The sequence below is a fragment of the Vanessa cardui genome, chromosome 10 (genome assembly GCF_905220365.1).
Source record: "Vanessa cardui chromosome 10, ilVanCard2.1, whole genome shotgun sequence".
Taxonomy (NCBI): domain Eukaryota; kingdom Metazoa; phylum Arthropoda; class Insecta; order Lepidoptera; family Nymphalidae; genus Vanessa; species Vanessa cardui.
Genome location: NC_061132.1, coordinates 14800978 through 14821596, shown reverse-complemented (window position 1 = coordinate 14821596; position 20619 = coordinate 14800978). Strand labels below are relative to the sequence as shown.

At 36.5% G+C, this 20619-nt stretch overlaps 1 protein-coding gene across 1 annotated transcript; it reads right to left on the bottom strand.

Moving 5' to 3' along the window:
* Positions 1-78: 78 nt before the first annotated feature.
* LOC124533038 (O-acyltransferase like protein-like) lies at positions 79-19211 on the bottom strand. The gene is made up of 12 exons (XM_047108206.1): positions 18900-19211; positions 12551-12687; positions 8684-8799; positions 8200-8411; positions 5999-6192; positions 5464-5627; positions 4978-5163; positions 4595-4771; positions 4096-4240; positions 1988-2171; positions 1420-1559; positions 79-1043 (listed from the first exon to the last, which is right to left on the bottom strand). The coding sequence occupies exons 1-12, from the start codon at positions 19180-19182 to the stop codon at positions 840-842; spliced, it is 2142 nt and encodes a 713-aa protein (XP_046964162.1). The 5' UTR covers positions 19183-19211; the 3' UTR covers positions 79-839.
* Between the last annotated feature and the right edge of the window lie 1408 nt (positions 19212-20619).

Below are 20619 nucleotides of genomic sequence, written 5' to 3'. Positions count from 1 at the left end.
AAGTAAAATATACATACATATCAATCTAGCTTGCATCACTACACAGTCTAATCATACATCAATACTTTAATATTAATAAGACTACTAGGCTTTTATTTACAAAATTAGTTTCCAATCCATTATTTCCTAATAAAATTGTGTATGTATACTGTTAGTTATCTGTGAATTTATGCTAAGACAATGTTTATGATGCAGATGACCACTTCCATCAAGTATGTCAGCTCGGCTTCCATTTCTTATGCAATAATGGTAGAGCTACCCACAACCATACCAGTTCCATTAGCTTAATTTATCACAAATACCTTATATGTAACATAACTACTTTTTAGTACAAAAATAAGTTGTACATACTAATTGTCTATTTCAATACAATTTGTGTAAAAATATGAATAAATGAATATGATCATAAAGTTCAAATTAAAAAGGTGTTGAAATTTTATTATTTTTAAACATTAATTTGATCTTTATTGCCTATACAATAAGAGGGTATTGCAACTAAATTTTCCTCCATTTTCGACCTCTTTACAAATTGTAGTACTGATGACATTGCAACTTGTTATTATATTTAAGGATTTTAGAGAATTCACTGCAGGCAGAAGCTTCCACTCTAGATCAAGTGGAGGACAGAGCTTATTCTAGCATGCACATAAAATATTCCTTCACAGTCGAGCAAAAATAAGAAACAAACAGCCTCTGTTGGTTGCTTGTTACTAATACTATTACGTTTGTAATAGCTCGTAATTTTCTTTTGAATTTATATTCATTTATTTGTAGCATACTTTAACACTAGTAAATTGCACTGAAATATACCGGTATTAAATTTAAAGCAGAATAAATTATCAACTATTACTATTACATTGCTGTGTCGAACAGATGTCTGTCTTATCCAAGGATTTAGGTTTGTCTGTGGATTTCGAGTTCGTCGATTTTTCGTTAAGTTTTTTAATTTCCTTGTGTAGTTGCTGCGCTGGCAGCTCGACTAGCAGGGCGAGCGGTAGCGCCGCCGCATACGATATTACAGCCACGCCGAACCAATCCATAATCTGTTATAGGAAAAATAATTTTAAGTGCATTGTGACTATTGTGAGGGAAAAAAATAATAAATGCCCTATTTTAGGTAAGACCTCTGTCCAGGGTTAAGGTTGGTAAATAATATTGACCACGCCTAATGCCCACTCGTTATATATCTAAGCTAACGTTACGAATATGTTAAAAAAACGACAGAATGTATGTAGGTAAACAAATTGCAAACGTGCAATATTCTGTGCACGCAACATCGAGCAAACTAGAATTTAAGGCAGTCTGAATAACATGCACCGAAATCCACAATTCATAAATGTAAAATTTAATATTTGCTTTTAACTTTAATCTTGCTGCTAGAATTGATCATTTAAGTAATTCACCCAGTAACAAGCATACCGCGGATTGTCGGTCGAGTTGCGCGGGCGCGAGTCGCGTGGCCAGCAAGGTCTTGTTGAACAGCATGTGCAGCAGCAGCGCCCCGAACGACAGCCGCGCCAGCACCGCCCCGCCTCGCGACATCCAGCGCCGCCACGGCGCTGTTCACATTGTTCACACATTAAACAAATATTTTAAGGATTATTTTATAATTAGAAAGAGCTGAGATGGCAAAATATCAAAAACATGCGACTTTTTCAAATATTAGTCTTTGAGGTTTTAACAATTACTTTTGTAACTAAAGACACGCAGATTCATAGTTTAAGTCGTATTTATTATTAGTTTTCTATGTTGTCTTGGGTCTGGGTATTTGTGGTACCATCGTTACTTCTGATTTTCCATAACACAAGTGCTTTAGCTACTTACATTGGGATCAGAGTAATGTATGTAAATTGTCCCCTATTTGTTTATTTATTTATATTAATAATTAGATTTTAAAAGTACACAGTAAAAACGAATATCATTGATTACTTATATATGTATAATATTGCATTACATATAAATAATTTGTTTATTTGTCAATACGTACAGTCAATCCCATTAATAGCACCAAGAAGCGCTACAGCGACTAAAGTGACGAAGATAGGTCGTTCCAGCGCTGCCAGCACTGCGGCGGCGAGGCGGTTGGGCGGCCCCGCGCCCAGGAGCAGCGGCGACAGCGCCACCCAGCACATCGCCGCCGGCGCCGAGTACACCGATACCCAGCGGAATATCTGACAAATTACAGAAGATTATTCTTATATTGCTTGTCGAGCCTATCTCAGTAGTCTAGCGAAGCGTATCCATATTATTGGTAGCTATTGGGGTGGATTTCCCTTCGCTAAAATCAATAGGTTAATAATGTATGAGAACTACGAAAGACGGTTATAATTTTTCAAAAATTTTGTTGAAGGTCTGTTCCGACTAATTTATATTTGAGTTCGATTCCTTTTTAGTTTCGTTTCGTTTATGTATTATACAATTTTTCGTTTATAATTAAATATTATTGTTTAATAAAAAAAAAACAAATTACGTTCTTTAAGTCTGTTGGTACCTAATATTAAAATAACCGCTTTTGACTATATGCATGTATACAAATTACATATACCAAAATAACATATTTAAACATTTTTGTCTTTCTGACTGTGTATCTGTGTGTTTCGGCTAGTCTTTGGATATGCTGGACTTATTTTGACGGGACTTTCGCCGACAGAAAGCTGATGTAATAAAAAATAACTTAGGCTACAACAAAAAGTTTTGTTTAAATTAAAATGCACACAAAATCGCAGCCTCAGTTACTAATTTATAATATTTCTTCCAAGACGGTCTTGAATAGTATCTTTTTGGAGAACTTCTTTTTCATTTTGAATTTCAAATATTCTCGCCGTGAGTTTATGGGTAAATCTCAAGCATTTGTTCATCATCATTGTTAATTCACTTTTTTTATAGACAGCAACTAAATTCAATTTCCTAAACATCTCAGCGGCGACGCGGTCGCGTTCGCGTTGCAACGGGAACATTTACCGGTTATCTTAGTTATTTCTCAATAGCTAAACTGCAGTAATTGCACTCGCAGCGTGGCAGTCGTCCGCGTGGCGCAACTCCACCTACTGCGAGTGAAAGTTACCTAGATTCGGTGCCTAATCCTACAGCCCTAGAACCCTTACAATTCATGCATCATCTATTAAACACGTATTGGTATAATAGGATTAGAGTACAAACATTTTATCTTTTTGGAGCGACTTCTGACTACATTTGAATGTGTTAATTTATGTTCATTGTTCACGTTTTTTTTTTAAGTTATTTTCATAATTTGAATTGAATATGTATTCGGCATTGCTTAGATTTATCCGAAGCGTATTCAATCTTGGTTTTTGGCATCTACACTTATCTAACTGTCGTTTCTATTTCGGCGATATGGTCTTACCATAAAATTAGCGGAATCGAAAAATTTAACAATAATTGATGAATTTTGTTGAACTTTGGTTGTAGCTGATATTGGCAGATATACATACTAAATATATAAAATGCAGTCATTGAACGCAGAGAATAAAGTTGTATGAAAACAGAACGCGCCGGAGGTATGCAGATCATCAGATAAAACAAGCTAATGTAATGTTTGTAATGTAATATTCTGGTAATCATAGAGAGTAACTTACATTTAAGAATATATTTTTATTTAAATGCACATAATCAGTTTATGTGAGCTTTTATCGTAATAAAACTAACTACCGAAAGTATTTTCGCTAAACAATAAATTTAATAATTGATTTACAATTAGAATAGTTATGCCAGAACGCGGTTTGCGAGCATGCGGTGTGATATAAATAATTAATCTCATTTTATTGCAAATTCTATTCGAAAATTTTAAACTCGTCCTGTTTGCGAATAAATATGTTTGAGTGAGTGTGAGAGTCGAGATGGCCCAGTGGTTAGAACGTGTGCATCTTAACCGATGATTGCGGGTTCAAACCCAGGCAAGCACCGCTGATTCATGTGCTTAATTTGTCTTTATTATTCATCTCGTGCTCAGCGGTGAAGGAAAACATCGTGAGGAAACCTGCATGTGACAAATTTCATAGAAATTCAGGCTGTTGTTGTTGTTGTTGTTGTTGTTGTTGTTGTTGTTGTTGTTGTTGAGTGAGTGAGTGAGCTCACGTTGTTTTGGGCGAGCCGGTCGGGCAGGCGGGCGTGGTGCGCGTGCGCGAGCAGCAGCCCCGCCAGCGCGCCCGCCGCGTTGCTCAGCGGCGACTGGTACAGCCACGTGAACGACGCGTCGCCGCTGTACGCGCGCCGCACCGACCTGCGTCGGAAGTACACATGTGTAGTGTGCGATCAGTGGCGTAGCTATCGTAGGGCCAAGTGGTGCAGTGCACCAGGGCCCCGGAGTTCAGGGGGCCCTCTAAATTAAACCTTAAGCTTCTGAAGCTAGAAAATCCGGACCCTGCGCACAAGATTTCTTATTTGGTATCTATATTTTTAAAGGGTAATTATTAGTTAAAGAGTGATGGGAAAGAAGGGGTGAGGGCCCGATTCTCTTTCTATGCACCGGGGCCCTCCCTCATCTAGCTACGCCACTGTGTGCGATAACAACAAAAAATATTAATTTTAAAGCGTATTCAAATTAAAATAAGCTTAAAATATATTGTACACTCACTCTGGTCTATGCACGACGAAGGTGGGCACGAGATGCCAAGCATACGCTAACATGAGCGGAACCACGGTCACCATCGCGAATGCCGTGCCGAGGAGCGGCAGCGCGAGGCGCCGGCCGCGCAGCAGCAGCGTCAGCAGTAAAGCTACCGCGTACAGCTGCATGTCTGCTGCCAGGTACCTGCGTGCGCGATTCAGAGCTATCAGGTTACTTAGACCCAGTCATCGTGTGAACGAACAAAGATAACATAAACTCGTTGGGCGAAATATTGTCGGTTCAAAATACTCCTACTAAGGTCTAATGAATCTATTTGTCTATATTTCATGTAAGAGACATAGAAATTTATTATTTCAAGCGATTTGATGAGTCCTTATAAAGTTCCTTACCATGTCTGTATCAAACACTTTTCATCGGGATACAGCACGTTGTTCATATAGAGGAGATGCGTCCACCACTTGTGGCGGCAAGTGGCAGCCTCGGAGCGAACGAGAGACGACCACTGCGGACCGGAGCCCAGCCTCTCCCACCACGAGGAAGCGAACCACAGGACCACGAAATAGCTCGGACTTATTCTGATGAAAACTTATCTTATTCATTGCGATTCAATACAATTTTATGAAATTATTATTATTCATTACATTGAGAGCAATTTGATCACCGAGGGCGGTCTCGAACTCGAGCAGACTTGATTCAGGCATGAGACAAAGTGTATTTATGACATGAATGTTCATATGTATAAATATAACCGAAAAATGTTTCATTGTTCATTTTATATTTTCTTTCAATCACATGTATGGAGCAATAATGGCATGTAAGCGGAGGTTTTTGTACCGAATATTTTCAATCTCGACTCGATGGACACGAGTCGGTACCTGATGATCCTGTTGAACATGGTGGTGAAGAATGTCCTCGCCGCGGGCTCGCGCTGCCGCTCCTGCAGGAGTTTGTGCGCCAGCAGGAAACTTGCCATCAAGAAAAACACCTGGACCATGAGGGTGCTGTTCGTCATCAGCACCACGTCCGTGGCGCGGCGAGCCTGGCGGAAAATACAGTTTATATTTTCGTCCTGGTTTACCACGAACAACAACCAATCCACGATGGATGATTAAAGAATATTTTAATTCCTCACAGACACAGATGTTAGACATTTGTACCTTGTTACTAATTTCTGCATATAGTATTGTTTCCTCTCTACATCAGAAGATTATGTGCTTGTAACCATTTCGGGTGAGGTCACAGGGCCCCTAAATATGTTCACGAGGGGAGTTACTCAACTGTTACATAACTTACCTAACTTTTTAGTGTAATATCTCATTTCATAAGTATTTAAACTCTTTCCATTTTAATGAATATAATTACGTATAAAAGTCTAATAATAGTTGAAACCAATTTGAAACTATAATAGACCTGCTCGAAGTATCTGGTGTCGGCGACGTAGGAGAGCGTGCCGAGCCAGCAGACGTGCTCGATGATGACGCAGAGCATGCTCAGCACCCGCAGGCCGTCGAAGCAGCGCAGGTCCGGCCCGCGCGCGCCCGGCGCCGGCGCCGTCAGAGAGCGCCACGAGCGCCGCAGCGACCAGCAGAGCGCCCAGCCGTACTCTGAGCGTGTATACATGTGCGTTTACGATGCAATACACTTTTACTCACTTCAACAACAACAACAACAGCCTGTAAATTCTCACTGCTGAAAAGACCTCCTCTCCCTTAGATTGATGATGATGGTTTGGAACATATTCCAACACGCTCTTCCAATGCGGGTGGCAGAATTTCTATGAAATTTGTCACATGCAGGTTTCCTCACGATGTTTTCCTTCACCGCCGAGTACGAGATGAATTTAAAGACAAATTAACCACATGAATCAGCGGTGCTTGCCTGGGTTTGAACCCGCAATCATCGGTTAAGATGCACGCGTTCTAACCACTGGGCCATCTCGATTCACTGGGCCATGTCGATTCTTTACTCACACTAAATCGTACCATTACTAATAAGAGCTTTCAATTCAATTCATTTCCATAAACACTTTTAATTTATTTACAGATTACTTAGGTAAATAAGGTTGCAAGTTTGTTCTAGACGTCTATCTCATATAGTACGCTAAAATTTAATAATAATATATCTACTAAATTGCAATAAAATGTCGTTTTTAAAATAAATAAGATAAAAAACATCTACGTATCTGCCTATTAATATCTCTTTCAAAATTATAGTTAATATGCCTCGGTTTTACCTAATTATTATTAGTAAATTAACATTTATTATCATAAGAATTAATAACATTAAATGCTTAAATATATACAAATATGAACTAAAACTAGTTACTGTATAAATCTTGACCGCGTGGAATGGTGGCAAGAATGCCAGCAGCATTTCCCCGTTGAATCGCAATTCCAATCCTCTGGGTAAAAAACTAACCAGCCCTCCTGTCACCAGTGAAGGCAATGAGGCGAGGTGTGAAAGCCATGAACGCGTTGATGTCTTTTGGGTGATGGATTTATTGAGTAATATCTCATATGTAGGCGAGTATTTTTTTACCATCAAAATAAAGACATTTTAGGTTACTTGGTGCTACGTTTTTCAGGCACCTAAAGGTTGTGACTCAATTCACACATATTTTTTTATATATATTCGGAATATTACTCTAAATAGGCTAACGCGTCCCAAGCGATATGGAAGTCTGTGGGTCATTCTAGACTGCCCTTTTACTACCTACTCAATACGAGATACTCGCCAAGGAGACTAGACATAGCTTTCTGAAAGTCACAAATTCTGGGAGTCGATATCGACACATACAGCGTTTGGAACTAACTACACTTTGGTTTAAGCACTGTATTTTTTTTTTAATGCCAATCAAATAATGTCCAAACTTTCACTGGTATTAAGTAATATTGGTTGCTAATAGATGCCTTTTATATATAATTGATTTGCATTGCTTAGCAAAAACGATTTCGCAAACAAGAAACAAATATTATAACTTTATTTAACTCGCGGAAAAGTGTAATGAAATGTTACGTAAGGTCGCCGGCCGGCGACGCGACGCGTAAACATTGCACAGACGACCGAACCTTATCAGTGTACGCCAGTGGTCAGGCTGTTTACAGTGTTCATTCAGACTCATATGCTTTGATTGTTAGAACATCGCAAATTCAATAATTACTTTTTACTGTATTCATAGTCTTTAGGTTTGCTCACACAGATCGTGAGGTTTCAATTACGAGCTCGATAGGGCAGTTTTACTTTGTCTCCGGATAAAGAAAACTTAACTTACCACCGTCACCAATTTTGGCTGAGTATTTATGTCGCGACACTCCTTCCTACAACTTGGAGGGCGAGGTGTCAGTAGAGTTATATTTTTAATTCTAATTTTATAACGAATATTTGGTCTTAATTGTTATTTATCTATATTAATATTATAAATTTGAAAGAAACTCTTTCTGTCTGTCTGTCGCTCTTTCACGGCCAAACCAATGGACCGAATTTGATGAAATTTGGTTTGGAGTAAAATTGCACCGGGAGGAAATATTGTTAGGCCAAAAAGTAGCCTACGTTTTTTGCCTAACAATATTTGTTTTCAATTTCGTTGTGAGAGTTAGCTTATTAATACAGACCTTTTTTGGTGTGATCTGATAGTTTCATATCGAGTGCTGTGCTGACGGTAGCCAGAGCTAGCAGAGCAACGACTAGGCCGGCGAAGGCGCGTTCGCTGGTGGAGAGCGGTGGCGAGCGGTGGTCGGGGCCGCGGGTGCAGTAGTCCAGGTGGTAGAGCCGTGCTGACAGGTTGTAAGCCGACGTGACGCTCGCGTTCACACAGGACGCGAACCTAGCGAGACAGTGACAGCGGGAATAAGGATAGCGAAACATACATCTGACTAATTGATTTAGTGAATGAAATGATTGATTATTGGCGTGTTGATGTCGTGCGGGACGCAACGCCTACCGAAACTGTTATTCTATCTCTACCTATTACTAGGTCTAGAGTTTAAGGACTGTATTAAATGAAAATAAAGATTGTGGGGCAGCTGCAATACCTACGTGGGAAGAGCAATCCAGAGCCACTAACTCACTAAAAACAGTGATAAGTAATGCACTCACCAGGCGTCCAGCGCATGCGCGGAGTCGCGGCCGGCGGCGGCGCAGCTGCGAGTCAGGCAGAGGCCGCGATGTAATCGCGTGTGATTGAAATTATCCACCCAGTTCGCCGAGTAGCGCTGGAACAATGATACTTGTTAATATAATGTCATACTACTCGATGTTAGGGCTTGTCCCTACCTAAACAGGGTCCCTACCTAAAAGGGTGCACACCCTTGTGCTAAAGTCTGTTTAGGTAGGGACCAGACATCATGTATTATACCGCAAAGAATCAATACTTAGGATTATTCTGTTTAAGTAAGATGAGCTATACTGATAACTCCAGGCACAAGGAATATAAAATCTCAGTTCCCAAGGTTGGTTGGAGTATGTGCGTTGATGAATGGAATGTTTTTTGTTGTTTATAAAAAATGTGTTCATTGTAAAATACATATTTAATCTACTTTATAAATTTACATTGTGAATCAATTTGTATCAAAATTATTTTATTTAATATAATCAGATACAATAATGAATGTTAAGGTAAATTTAAGCACAATTAAACATATTATTACTAAAAAAATATTTCTTATTGTTTATTTTTTGGATTTTTTTTAATACTTGTTTTGTAATGAATAAAGATTTTCTTATTATTATATGTTAATTTGTATCACATATATTTTTAAACCAATACGTAAATATTTGGGAAATAAATAAAATTTACAATTGAAATGGAACAACAAGAACTGTTTTAAATAAAAATATTTACGTTTTAATTTTGTTCGATAAAAGTTAAGTTCAAATAATATAAAGGAAAAAATATTTTGTTCAAATTTTTTTTCTGAGAGCCTCGCTAGCTGCTCTTTTATATTCGTTTATAAAGTTATAAGCAAAGTCTCTTACTACGACGAACAATCGAGTATGTTTGAGTTAGTACGAATGCATTGGAACATTTTCAAGAGAGACTATAGAAGAATCGTTTTCCCTCATCTCATCAAGGCATACTATTCTGTGGTAAAACGTATTCGAAGAGTTTGTCAATTAGGAGTAATGATATTTTTTTATATTACTTGGCCTTATTTGATTGTTAATATCTCGTACTATTTATTGATAGCGTCTGTTTCGCGATAGGTTTCAATGTTGCACTCTTCCATTAAAACTTACAAAACGACAAGCTAATACGATCTCAATAAAAATAGAATGACATAGAAAAAAATAAAAATGGACTAAATATTAAATATTGCCGATTATCCATTAGCAATTTAAAACAACTAATATATTAAAAAAGCGTACAATTGCATGAAGTAATGGATGCTGAAATAGCGACCGAATCAGGCTATATCGATACATTGGTAATGTGCAGCGCATCGATAGTACGCGTTTATCGTAACACTACAATACAAGCCGGCGCCGACCCGCTGGCGACCTCCCCAATCGGAGCGGAACCGGCGGCGCTCTTCACGCGCGCCAGATGGTGAAACTGTCCGTTACGATACAATTCTGTCTATAGTTATGAATTCAATGCAATATGACCGCATCGGCTAATTCTATTACACTTTCTATAATGCGGGCCCTACCGCGGGTGACGTGAGATACGCGCATGGGGATGAGAGCTGAAGGCTCAAGCTCAGTGGCGTGCTGTTGGGAGACATAGTCCGGCAGTGCAGGAGAATAGAATGATGATGATAATAATATTCACAAAGCTGCGTTTCCTCAAAACAACGTGGCAATTTGGTATTATGGTCGTGTACATGTTGATATATACATGTTGACTATAATCCTAGAATTAATAAGAATTCCTTTGCTGAAATGCTAAGTGCTAAAATTCTAAGAATTCCTTTGCTGATGGCTAGATAAAAATATTTTTAATTTATTTCTTATAATAAATTTGATTAAAAAATAACTTTATCTTACAATCAGGACAGTGTGCATTATTTTGTTTGTTCAAACATGTCATGCAGTGTTTTTATATTTTAATAAGTGAAGCGTGTTCTTTTAATAAAATGCATTATAGAATTATATCGTATTTTATTTTATACATAATATTTGTATACGAATCTTGCTACTTATGTGCACTGTAGTATGTATTATTCCGGTAAAGATTATTGGACATCTTACTTTTCCGAATCAACCAAATTTATATGTTCCTAATTTTCCATTATTACGCATTACGCATCCATTTATATGTCGTAAATATGTGTAACGTGTTGCGTATACAATATAGAATAATACGGTATAAAGGTACATAACATCATTCACGTTACACAAATTCGAGATGCGAAATTTTTTTTTATATAAGTCAGCTAATATCAGATAAACATTGTCTTAGTATTTATCATTCATTTTTAATGTCTTTTTTATTCGGGTAAGTTCCTTGTGATGTTTTTCTTTTTGTATGATATGTTTTTTTCCCAAGGGTAAAGGATTTTTAGTTTTAGTTTTATGTTCTTATAATTTCATTTATTTATTTTCGTGTGCGTGCATGTGTGTATGTTTATCCAATAGTCAGGGGTCATCTGAAAATCAGTATTGTGCACAGCACAGCTTATACAGAGAAGAACCGCTTGCTACATACACTGTGTTCTTTAAATTTAATTATTTTCTTGTGTATAATCTATGTAATTTATGTGTGTAGCAAAATGAAATGGTTTAAAAATAGTGATCGCGTAAAGACACTGCGATGTTGTGAAACAACGAAATTAATAGAAATAATATTTTAACTCAATAATAACTTCAATAAACATTTGTTCTCGGAGTCGTGCAAACGATTACCTACGAATGCGTTTGGCAAATACTTGTTTAAAATATATTATTATCAGGTTTGGATTTCAGTGCTCGAGGATCATCAGCGCATAAGAAATTGCACTATTTTGTCACGTAGGGAGGCCGTATACTAGCAAGCGGAGAGTTTTATGTGACATACTCATTGCTAACTGCTAAGCTTTGCACTACTAGTAATTTAAAAGAAATCTCGAAAGAAAAATCCAGGACTGCAATTGATCTAGGGGCCGGTATGCCAGGCCGGGAACCCCCCTAGGTGTTGGCGACCCGCATAGACGGGCCAACCGTCAGAACCGTCGTGGGTAAACCCGGTGAACTCGGCGCACTCGGCGCCAGGAAACCGGGGAGTCCCACATGGGGGGGGGGGGTCACTTTCCATCACGTGGGGGAAGCGCGTAATGTGTTTTTCCAGCGAAAAAAAGAAGCCGGTATGCCAGGCCAGGGCCACTCAGCGTTCTTAACGTATAGTTCGTTGAAAACATGCCCGTATCACGCAGAAAGACCAATGAATTTTATGTTAATCATTTGGAATGCTGAACCGTAATATGTTATACTAGTAGTCGCCCGCGGCTTCGTCCGCGTTTCAGGGGTTGGTTGTCATATGTTAGGCAGAAAAGTTGCCTACGTCCTTTTTTGAAGTATAAGATTGCTTCACAACAAGTTTTATCAAATTCGGATCATTGGTTTGGTCGTGAAAGATTACAGACAGACAGACAGAGTTACTTTCACATATATAATATTAATATTGACAGTATCGACAGTTATACTTATTAATGTAATTTGAATTGACTTTGATTTACATTTATTTATCATTAACTTCTTCTCTTCTCAAACATTTGTCTTTCCTTCGAGTACAGTATTGGTATACATCACAAACTTGTGTGTAATTTGTATGAAAATGTCCGCCCAGTAATTTATTAAAGCTTGAACAATGGCTTTGACAGCAATAAATTACCTTTTTTAATTTTTTAAATGTATTTAAATTGACTCTGAACTGATTTATAAAATAATATGTCAATTTATGAAACCTATAGCTTTTTATGTTAAGTGATTCATATGCACACTTACATCATATAGTATTGTTAGCCGAAGTAACATATATTAGCTTACCTGCATCATACGGAACAGAGAGCTTGGTCCGGAGGGCGAGAGCTCGAAGCTCCCCAAGCAGTAGGCGCCGCCCATCGCGAGGCAGCCCGGGTACTCGTCCAAGTGGAACAAAATGGGCATTTCGTAGTATTCCTCATCTGTAACAACGTAGCTTACTTGTACAAGAATCATAGATGCGCGCAACTTCCTAAAATGTTGACATAATTCTAATTATAATTTGGAGCATGCTTTCGACATACGAAGATCTTCGAAATTGTTTAAAGTAGCGTAAGTAATACATTTTACCGACAATTTACATAAATATTGGACAACATCACATACATTACTCTGATCCCAATGTTAGTAGCTAAAGCACTTCTGTTATGGAAAATCAGAAGTAATAACGGTACCATAATCACCCAGATCCAAGACATCACAGAAAAGTAATGAATTTTCTACATCAACCCTCCAAGGCTGACCATCGAACCCAGGACCTCGGAGTGGCGTACCCATGAAAACGGGTGTACACACTACTCGACCAGGGAGGTCGTCAACGGTCTGTGCTACGTTGAGCTGAAGAGTTTGTTTCAACGCGCTAATTTCAGGATCTACCAAATTTACAGTCAAATTATTGTGAAAGGTTGCAGAGCGCGCCACGGTCTCACAGCCGTGGCGTATGTCGCGGGTGATACCGAGACAGATAGTATTGTATTAGTTAATTCCATTACATTTATATGCAAAAAAAAGGTCAAAAGTAATTAATCTGTTTGGTGAGAAGTTACTTTCATTGACAGCCCTTAAATAATGATTTACATCTGAAATACAGATAACAATTCAATTAAATGCCATTAACAAAAGTTTGCTATTAGGAGACTACTAAACAAAAGCTTTCATAATATTTCAATGTTCAACCGGCTGACTCTACATTAAATTGAAACGGCATTATTTAGATTATTTTTACTCAGTTTACAGTCTTTTATATAATATATTGACATATTACGCAATTAATCAGAACCGTTTATAAATATAAAAAGATTAAGTTCCCATAGTTTTTTCGTTACGCATTGTTTTCAGATCGACTTTATTATCCTTTGGTATCGTAAGTGCAGCCTCGGATTGTTATTGAAAATATTTCGAATCTTCGATCACTTTATAACCTTTTTGAAAGAAACATTTATTTTTTTAACTTTTCTTGAGTTAATTATTATTTCTCTTTTATATTTCAGATTATATCACGGTTAAGAATATTATTTTATATCCTACATATTTTTTTCAACACATTGAAATCGAGCATTTATTAAACCAATTGTAGGTGTATAAACTGTCAATACGTTTAAGAAGAATATTAAAACATCACAACTTATTTCCTTTAATAACAACATCTCATGACAGCCATGTTTTCAAAACACGCGCAATGAAAGCGTGAATTTTGATATTTCATATTCAAGGGCAATACTATTTCTTCAAATTATGTTATGTTTCTAAGCTACTGGACTCTTATGTACAAAGAAATCTTAGTATACGACTTTATGTTACAATTTAAATATGTTTTCAAAACAACTTCGGGTTTTAAGCAATTTAGTGCGGGGATCCATACCAAGAAGGGTATTGTCCTTTAATAACAATATATTTTTACCCATTTCATTACATATTCACAAACGTTGTTTTTTATTGTGTTTGTTACTGTATCCACACTATACAGCAATATCAAATTCCCTTCCAGGTGACCCATGACGTCTAATTTTTTTTAGTTTCAACAAAACACCCACAACTAGTTAGTTACTTTTTATTTGTGTTCATTTTCAGTTATAACTAATAGCATCGTCATCTTGCTGTTCGATGAAGGTCAAACTTTTTTCTGTAACGACAAAACATACAATTATGATGTTTTTGTTTTTTTGATCAGAACCTATTTGCTTATGAAAATAATTTTTTAAAAGCAAATTAAACCTAAAATGAATTATAGAGCACACCAAACTCTATAGTTTTTCTAAACTTGATTTTATAAAAACTTAAAAATTCAGATATATATAATAGTAAAAAATGGTTTTAGCGATTAATTTTCATAATTAACCCTGATATCGATATAATTTAACTTAAGCTAGAACGCGTAAAATTGTAAATGAATCAAAACAACACGTTAAATTAAAAAATATGAAGATGTTCGCCCGGTTCTCAGTTAAAGTTTTCCATAAGTCATATCGACCCTTAGTACTTAGCAAGTAGTAGTCTCATTAACTTCGTGAAAAATACGATCGGAACGCTGTTTATAAAAACTCGAGAAATATATATTAGTTTTTAATTTTTAATTTAACACATCGTGAAAAGAATCCACCAACATCACATGATAACATTGACAGCGGTCTCTGATAACATTTATCAATCAAATTACTGTTACAAGGTATGTTTGTTTACATACGAATACGTTATGTTTGGCTCCCAGACTTTATAATATTCAATATTATTAAAAAACAAAGACTTCAAACCGAAATATCGGGCAGTGGGGCGAGTTTTGTTTCCATTTACATCGCTGTCTGTTAGTTGGACATAAACTGTCAGAAATTAAGATTCCACCTTCAGGAAATTTTTGGCTTCGAAATGACAGAAACCAATGAGATGAAACTTAATACAACGCGGATGTCTCGGGTGACGTCAGCGGGTAATTTGCGTCTCGTTTTAAATATTCTTGCACATTGTTTTAAATATATTTCCAATTGCCTTTAAATGAGGCTATTTTTAGTCTCTTAAAGCAGGAGTTTTTCAGCCACATTACTTTTTATAGTTTGTTTTTATTTTTATTTTTTAAAGTTACACAATATTTTTGGTTGGCCGATTTATATTTTTAGCATATTGTTTTATCGAATTTATGCTTTCGTTAAAAATACTTTGGGGTCAGTGACGCCTTCTAAAGCAATGGTTCAAATGTTATAGGGTAACAATTTCAGCCTACATTAAATTAATGTCAAAAGTGACAGAAAAATTAATCTAAATAAGTATACAAAATTAATTGAAAAAAAAAAATTGGATATAACCTGTAGTTTTTATATATTATGAATATGCTAAGAAGGTGGTAGAAGCACTTAAAGAGTTGTTAAATGACGATTCAAAAGTGCTTGTAAAAGCCTTCTTGAATATTTATATTATAGTATATTTTGTTTTTGATTTCTTTGTGAGATAGAAGACCCATATCACAAACATTTCAATAGGCCAACATTTTTACGACCTGAGATTATTTAGTAGCTAAATTGTTTGTTACGCTGGTGGTTTACAGTAAAGCAGTAAAGCCACTATTTAGGAAAAACAACATCACAGTTCAGCTGTTGTATAAAAAATTGCAAGAGATGTGTACACTGTACTAACCTCTTTCTCTTATTAAGAATCGTATGTAATTCCGTTTAATTTTGTAAGAAAGGGGAGATGAAAACAGAGATGAGAAGTAAGTCGGTTTATATACAGATTTCCTCAATCATATTTTAAGCGAGAACGCACGAATAAAAGGAACAAATAAGAAGCAGTATTCCCAGTGGGAAATACCCAGGGAATTTCCACGACACCCTACTACCGGTTGTCGTCTATTTTGGTACCCTCGTCTGCGCGCGTCATCCGTTAGCGCTCATTAAATGCATCGATTGCGATCGCTGTTAATTTACTCGCATTTCTCTTTTTAATATCAGCGATACTAATAACTAGTACGTATGGTATAAAATGTACATATTATAGCTAACTGGCAATCGTTCTCGTTTCGTGATCTATTTTGTAAAATGCAGTACATCTAGTGTTTTATTTGTATAGTTGTATATTTATTTGTGTAGTAGAGTAATATATAATGTATAGAGTAATGTTTGAAGCCATATTTTGTAGAAATGAAAATTAGATTTTTATGGCATACGTATGGTATAGCTCGACGGACGTGGGAATGAACTAGCTGATAGTAAGTTGGTCACCAATGCGTATAGATACATTTTAAACATTTCTCGCCTATGTGACACTAATCTACAATTATTTATTTATGTAGCATCTTATAAGCAACTTTGTACGGCAACAATATCAGTTCTTACCATCAGATGATGTAGTTTACCAAATAAGATTTATAGTTGTTTGTTAGTTAAATGTGATGAAAGTAATATTTACTCTAAGGATACTGATAATCTTCACAATTGATGTAACAGTTGCGGCTTTGCACTAGCGGGTGTATATTTTAGGAACAATATACTCGTATTTTAATTTTTTTCGTTTCATTCGTTTTTGCTCTAGAATCTTCTCAGGCTGAAACACAACGATCAGCACTATCGAATAAAATGCCCAGGAGCCATAGAGGACAAAGATACAAACACTCATACTAAACTTCTAGCAAGTAATGTACCTTATTTGTAATTTGTCAATGTTTTTTGAGATTTCACTTTAAATTCTTATTTTCTAAAGAAATTCTACCCAGTCCTCTGTGCACAAGCCGGTTGGGTGGCGCACACACAAACCTATTATAAGTAACTGTTTAGAAGTAACACATTGTATTACTGTGTTCTGATTACAAGGGTGAGTGATTCAGTGTTGTTCATTATTATATCTTATTAAAGATAAATTACCAAAGTCTATGGGCGTGTCGGTACACCGCGAGGAGCACTCGTGTAGACATTCTGCCGGTGATTTTATAACTAACATTAACCTAACTTAATCATATAACATACATACGACTAAACATACACCGTGGGAATAAGTATACACAAATATAGCCTTGTCGGTCATTTGTAGATGTAAAGATGCAGATCACGAGGGCCAGGGTTGAAACCGCGTATCCGTTAAAAAAGTCGAAATGGCCCAGTGGTTAGAACGCGTGCATCTTAACCGATGATTGCGGGTTCAAACCCAGGCAAGCACCACTGATTCATGTGCTTAATTTGTCTTTATAATTAATCTCGTACTCGGCGGTGAAGGAAAACATCGTGAGGAAACCTGCATGAGACAAATTTCATAGAAATACTGCCACATGTGTATTCCACCAACCCGCATTGGAACAGCGTTGTAGAATATGTTCCAAACCTTCTCCTCTAAGGGAGAGGAGACCTTTAGCCCAGCAGTGCAAATTTACAGGCTGTTGTTGTGTATCCGACAAAAATGTAACGTTTTTTTTCCAATATATCGCAGTTGGAAGTTGAAAGAGGAACAAATGTCTGGGAAAGCACCTAATTCCCCTGGCTCCCCACTGACCTCTTTCGGCTCTCGTCAGATTTGCCTGATTATGAGAGTAAGAGTTTAGCCAGGGCAAATGTAGTTGCGCACGTACTGGTGTACTCTCATATGTCTTATTGGGTGACGTAGCTGCCTAGTCGTGGTCGACGGTGGCCGTTATCATAATCGACAATTTAAAATAAAAAATACGCTACAATTCCAATCTCATAGATGAAAAATGTACACCACACCACAGGAGGTACACAAATGTACACACAGGGCTACACCACACATATACTTTATAAAGTATTTTTTACACCAAGATCTTGATATTAAGTATTACTTATAATTATTATTTCTATTATTATTATAACTTTTTTTGAATCGATTGTTTGTATAGTTAATTTAATAAAGCCACTTATACTCTACAGCGGCAAAATAATTATCTATCAAGTAACTTGACGTTTGAATATTATTTATTTTATAAGAATATCAAGTAATTTGTGACATCGTAGTGACTCGTAATTAATGAAAATTTGATTTTACTATCAATTGCTTTTAAAAAATTAATGTACATTTATATAAAATGTATGTCATTTTGTTTATTATTTAGTGATCTGTTTTCTCAGACCGTTCTTGAATTAGAACGTTTTTTTTGTAATTTAAGTTATAGGTTTCGAAATATTTTTTAAATGTTTTGACAAAAGAATTATTTAACTGCACAGATGTAGTGGAATTAAAAGACTTTTAAGAGAGGAGAGAAGTTCTTGTTGAGGCCCGATAATTAAATTTATAATAAAAATAATTGTATTTAATTGATATCAATTTGTATTTAAAATATTGAAAAAAGTAACTATACTTGTAACGTTCCTAGGCGGTTCTTCGCGGGATTTATATTTTGAAGCGCCGGTAACTTGACATTTAATATAACGTCAAATGACGATTCAAAAGTCTCTATGGAAGCCTATTCGACTAAAATATATTTTGATTTTGTAAGACTGTATGGACCGCAAGTAATTATTGTTACTACAGTAATAGTAGTAAATCATGTAGAAAAATCCGCAATATTCTAATGATTAAAATCAAAAACAGAATCTATTTTAATTTGTCTTTATATATTTTAGATAATTATTTTATAATGTTTAGAATATTGTTTAATGTGATATATCACTGGAAGAAGATAATTTCGGAGACAAAATCTTACCGCTCAGGTGATAAATAATATCTTGATCATCTCCTGGACTGGGATTGCCAACATTTTGGATGTTCGTTACAAATACGTCGGCGGCGTAGTCACTGTATTTTGTTCCGTTTGAGCCATTTGTGGCATAGTGGTAGGATTCTGCAGGAATTTGGTCAAGAGGAAATCCGCTCGTCTGCGAGTCAGCGAGGGTGTATAGAACGCATGCGCAGAGTAGCGCGAAGAAAAGCGCGCGCGCCGGCGTCATGGCGCTCACTGGTCTGCGCGCGCGCCGGTATGCTTGCATAACTGGCCACTTCTTGATCTTTGGTTACATCGATTTAATATTGAAAGTAGGAATTCGAACTTTAGTTAAGGGCCTATAGCTGAATACGTATTATAGTTCTAAGTTTTTTTTCTAATTCCATTAAAGTATTGAGTCCGCCAAATAATGAGATGAGATACATTTAAAGATTTCATATTATAATATTTAAGACGTTCAAATGAAACAAAACGTTTTTTTATGGTAAAATAAACACTCATATAACTGCATAATATATAAACGTGTATGTCAAATGAACAACAATATTTATGATGACATCAACGCGGTCATGAAAATTAAATAAAAGGCACAACTAATAGCTGTTAAAAATGAATAAAACTGACGAGTTTTGCGTCAAAATTAGATAACGGTCACGAAAGGTCCAAAAACGTCCCAAATTATAATAAAAAACAAACATTACGTAAGTCGTGATAGAAGGGCCGGCGCATAAACCTCATTAGAACAGTTTATTTCCCTTTCTATCACTGCGGGGCCCCGACGCCGGCGGCGTCGATGTAGTACAATTATTCTAACACGAATCGCTAGCTATCAATATACGTGTTTATAACTAATAGATTGAGAGCCAGTGATCGGCAGACTTACTTTATAGCAAGCTCCATATTACTGCCAGATATACTGCTTCACCTACTGTTGGTGAAATGGAGGTTCACTATTCCGATCGAGGGTTCCTTTGTGCATGCCATGGAGTCGAAAAGCATAAAAATCGACTTATGAAACGGAAATAATATGGACTATGAGGTTGTACAGCTTTGATTAACAGCTTTGACAGATTGAAATGTATACAACACAAACAAAACAAGTAAGTAACGGTATGAATTATAAGACTTACAGGAATAATATACAATTAAATCTTTTATCAGCGTTAAAAAGTTCGGCGTTGACGACTGCAATGGCACTTAGTTCCGTTTTTTCTTTATATTTTCCTTCTCGTGTATTACTTTTTGATTTGAATTTGGCGCCTCACGGGTAAGATCGACTCGTAAGCCGTGACGACAAACGCCGGAAATTTCTCCTGACTTGTCTTCTCCTTCCTGCCTCCGCTTTCTCTTGTGTGTAGCGTGTATACTATATTCTTCGTTGTTGTATAAAAATACATACATGATGGCGTGTCTAACTTCAAGTTAAGATTTTCTTGTTAATGGTACTCTAGCGTAGTATCGTTTCTGTGGTATATAATGTGGTATGGGTGGTATAGACGGCCATTTTGTCAAGAAGTCACCGAAACGTCACCCATTGCGCTGTGACAACGGAAATTCACTGTTCAATATTGAATTATAAGAATATTGTTTGTCTTTGTTAATACCTGATACTCGGAGATTTTCGTATTTTGTTGCGGAAAATTACTTCAGCAGTTTTATTTATTAATGCTCGCACATTTGCACAGTAACCTGATTAATTTTG

Coding starts and splice junctions, on each gene's coding strand:
- LOC124533038 (XM_047108206.1), bottom strand. CDS start 19,182: ATGCAAGCATACCGGCGCGCGCGCAGACCAGTGAGCGCCATGACGCCG. Junction 8,412..8,683: donor GCGCATGCGCTGGACGCCTG/GTGAGTGCATTA, acceptor CTGTCTCGCTAG/GTTCGCGTCCTGTGTGAACG. Junction 4,241..4,594: donor TTCGTCGTGCATAGACCAGA/GTGAGTGTACAA, acceptor CTTCCGACGCAG/GTCGGTGCGGCGCGCGTACA.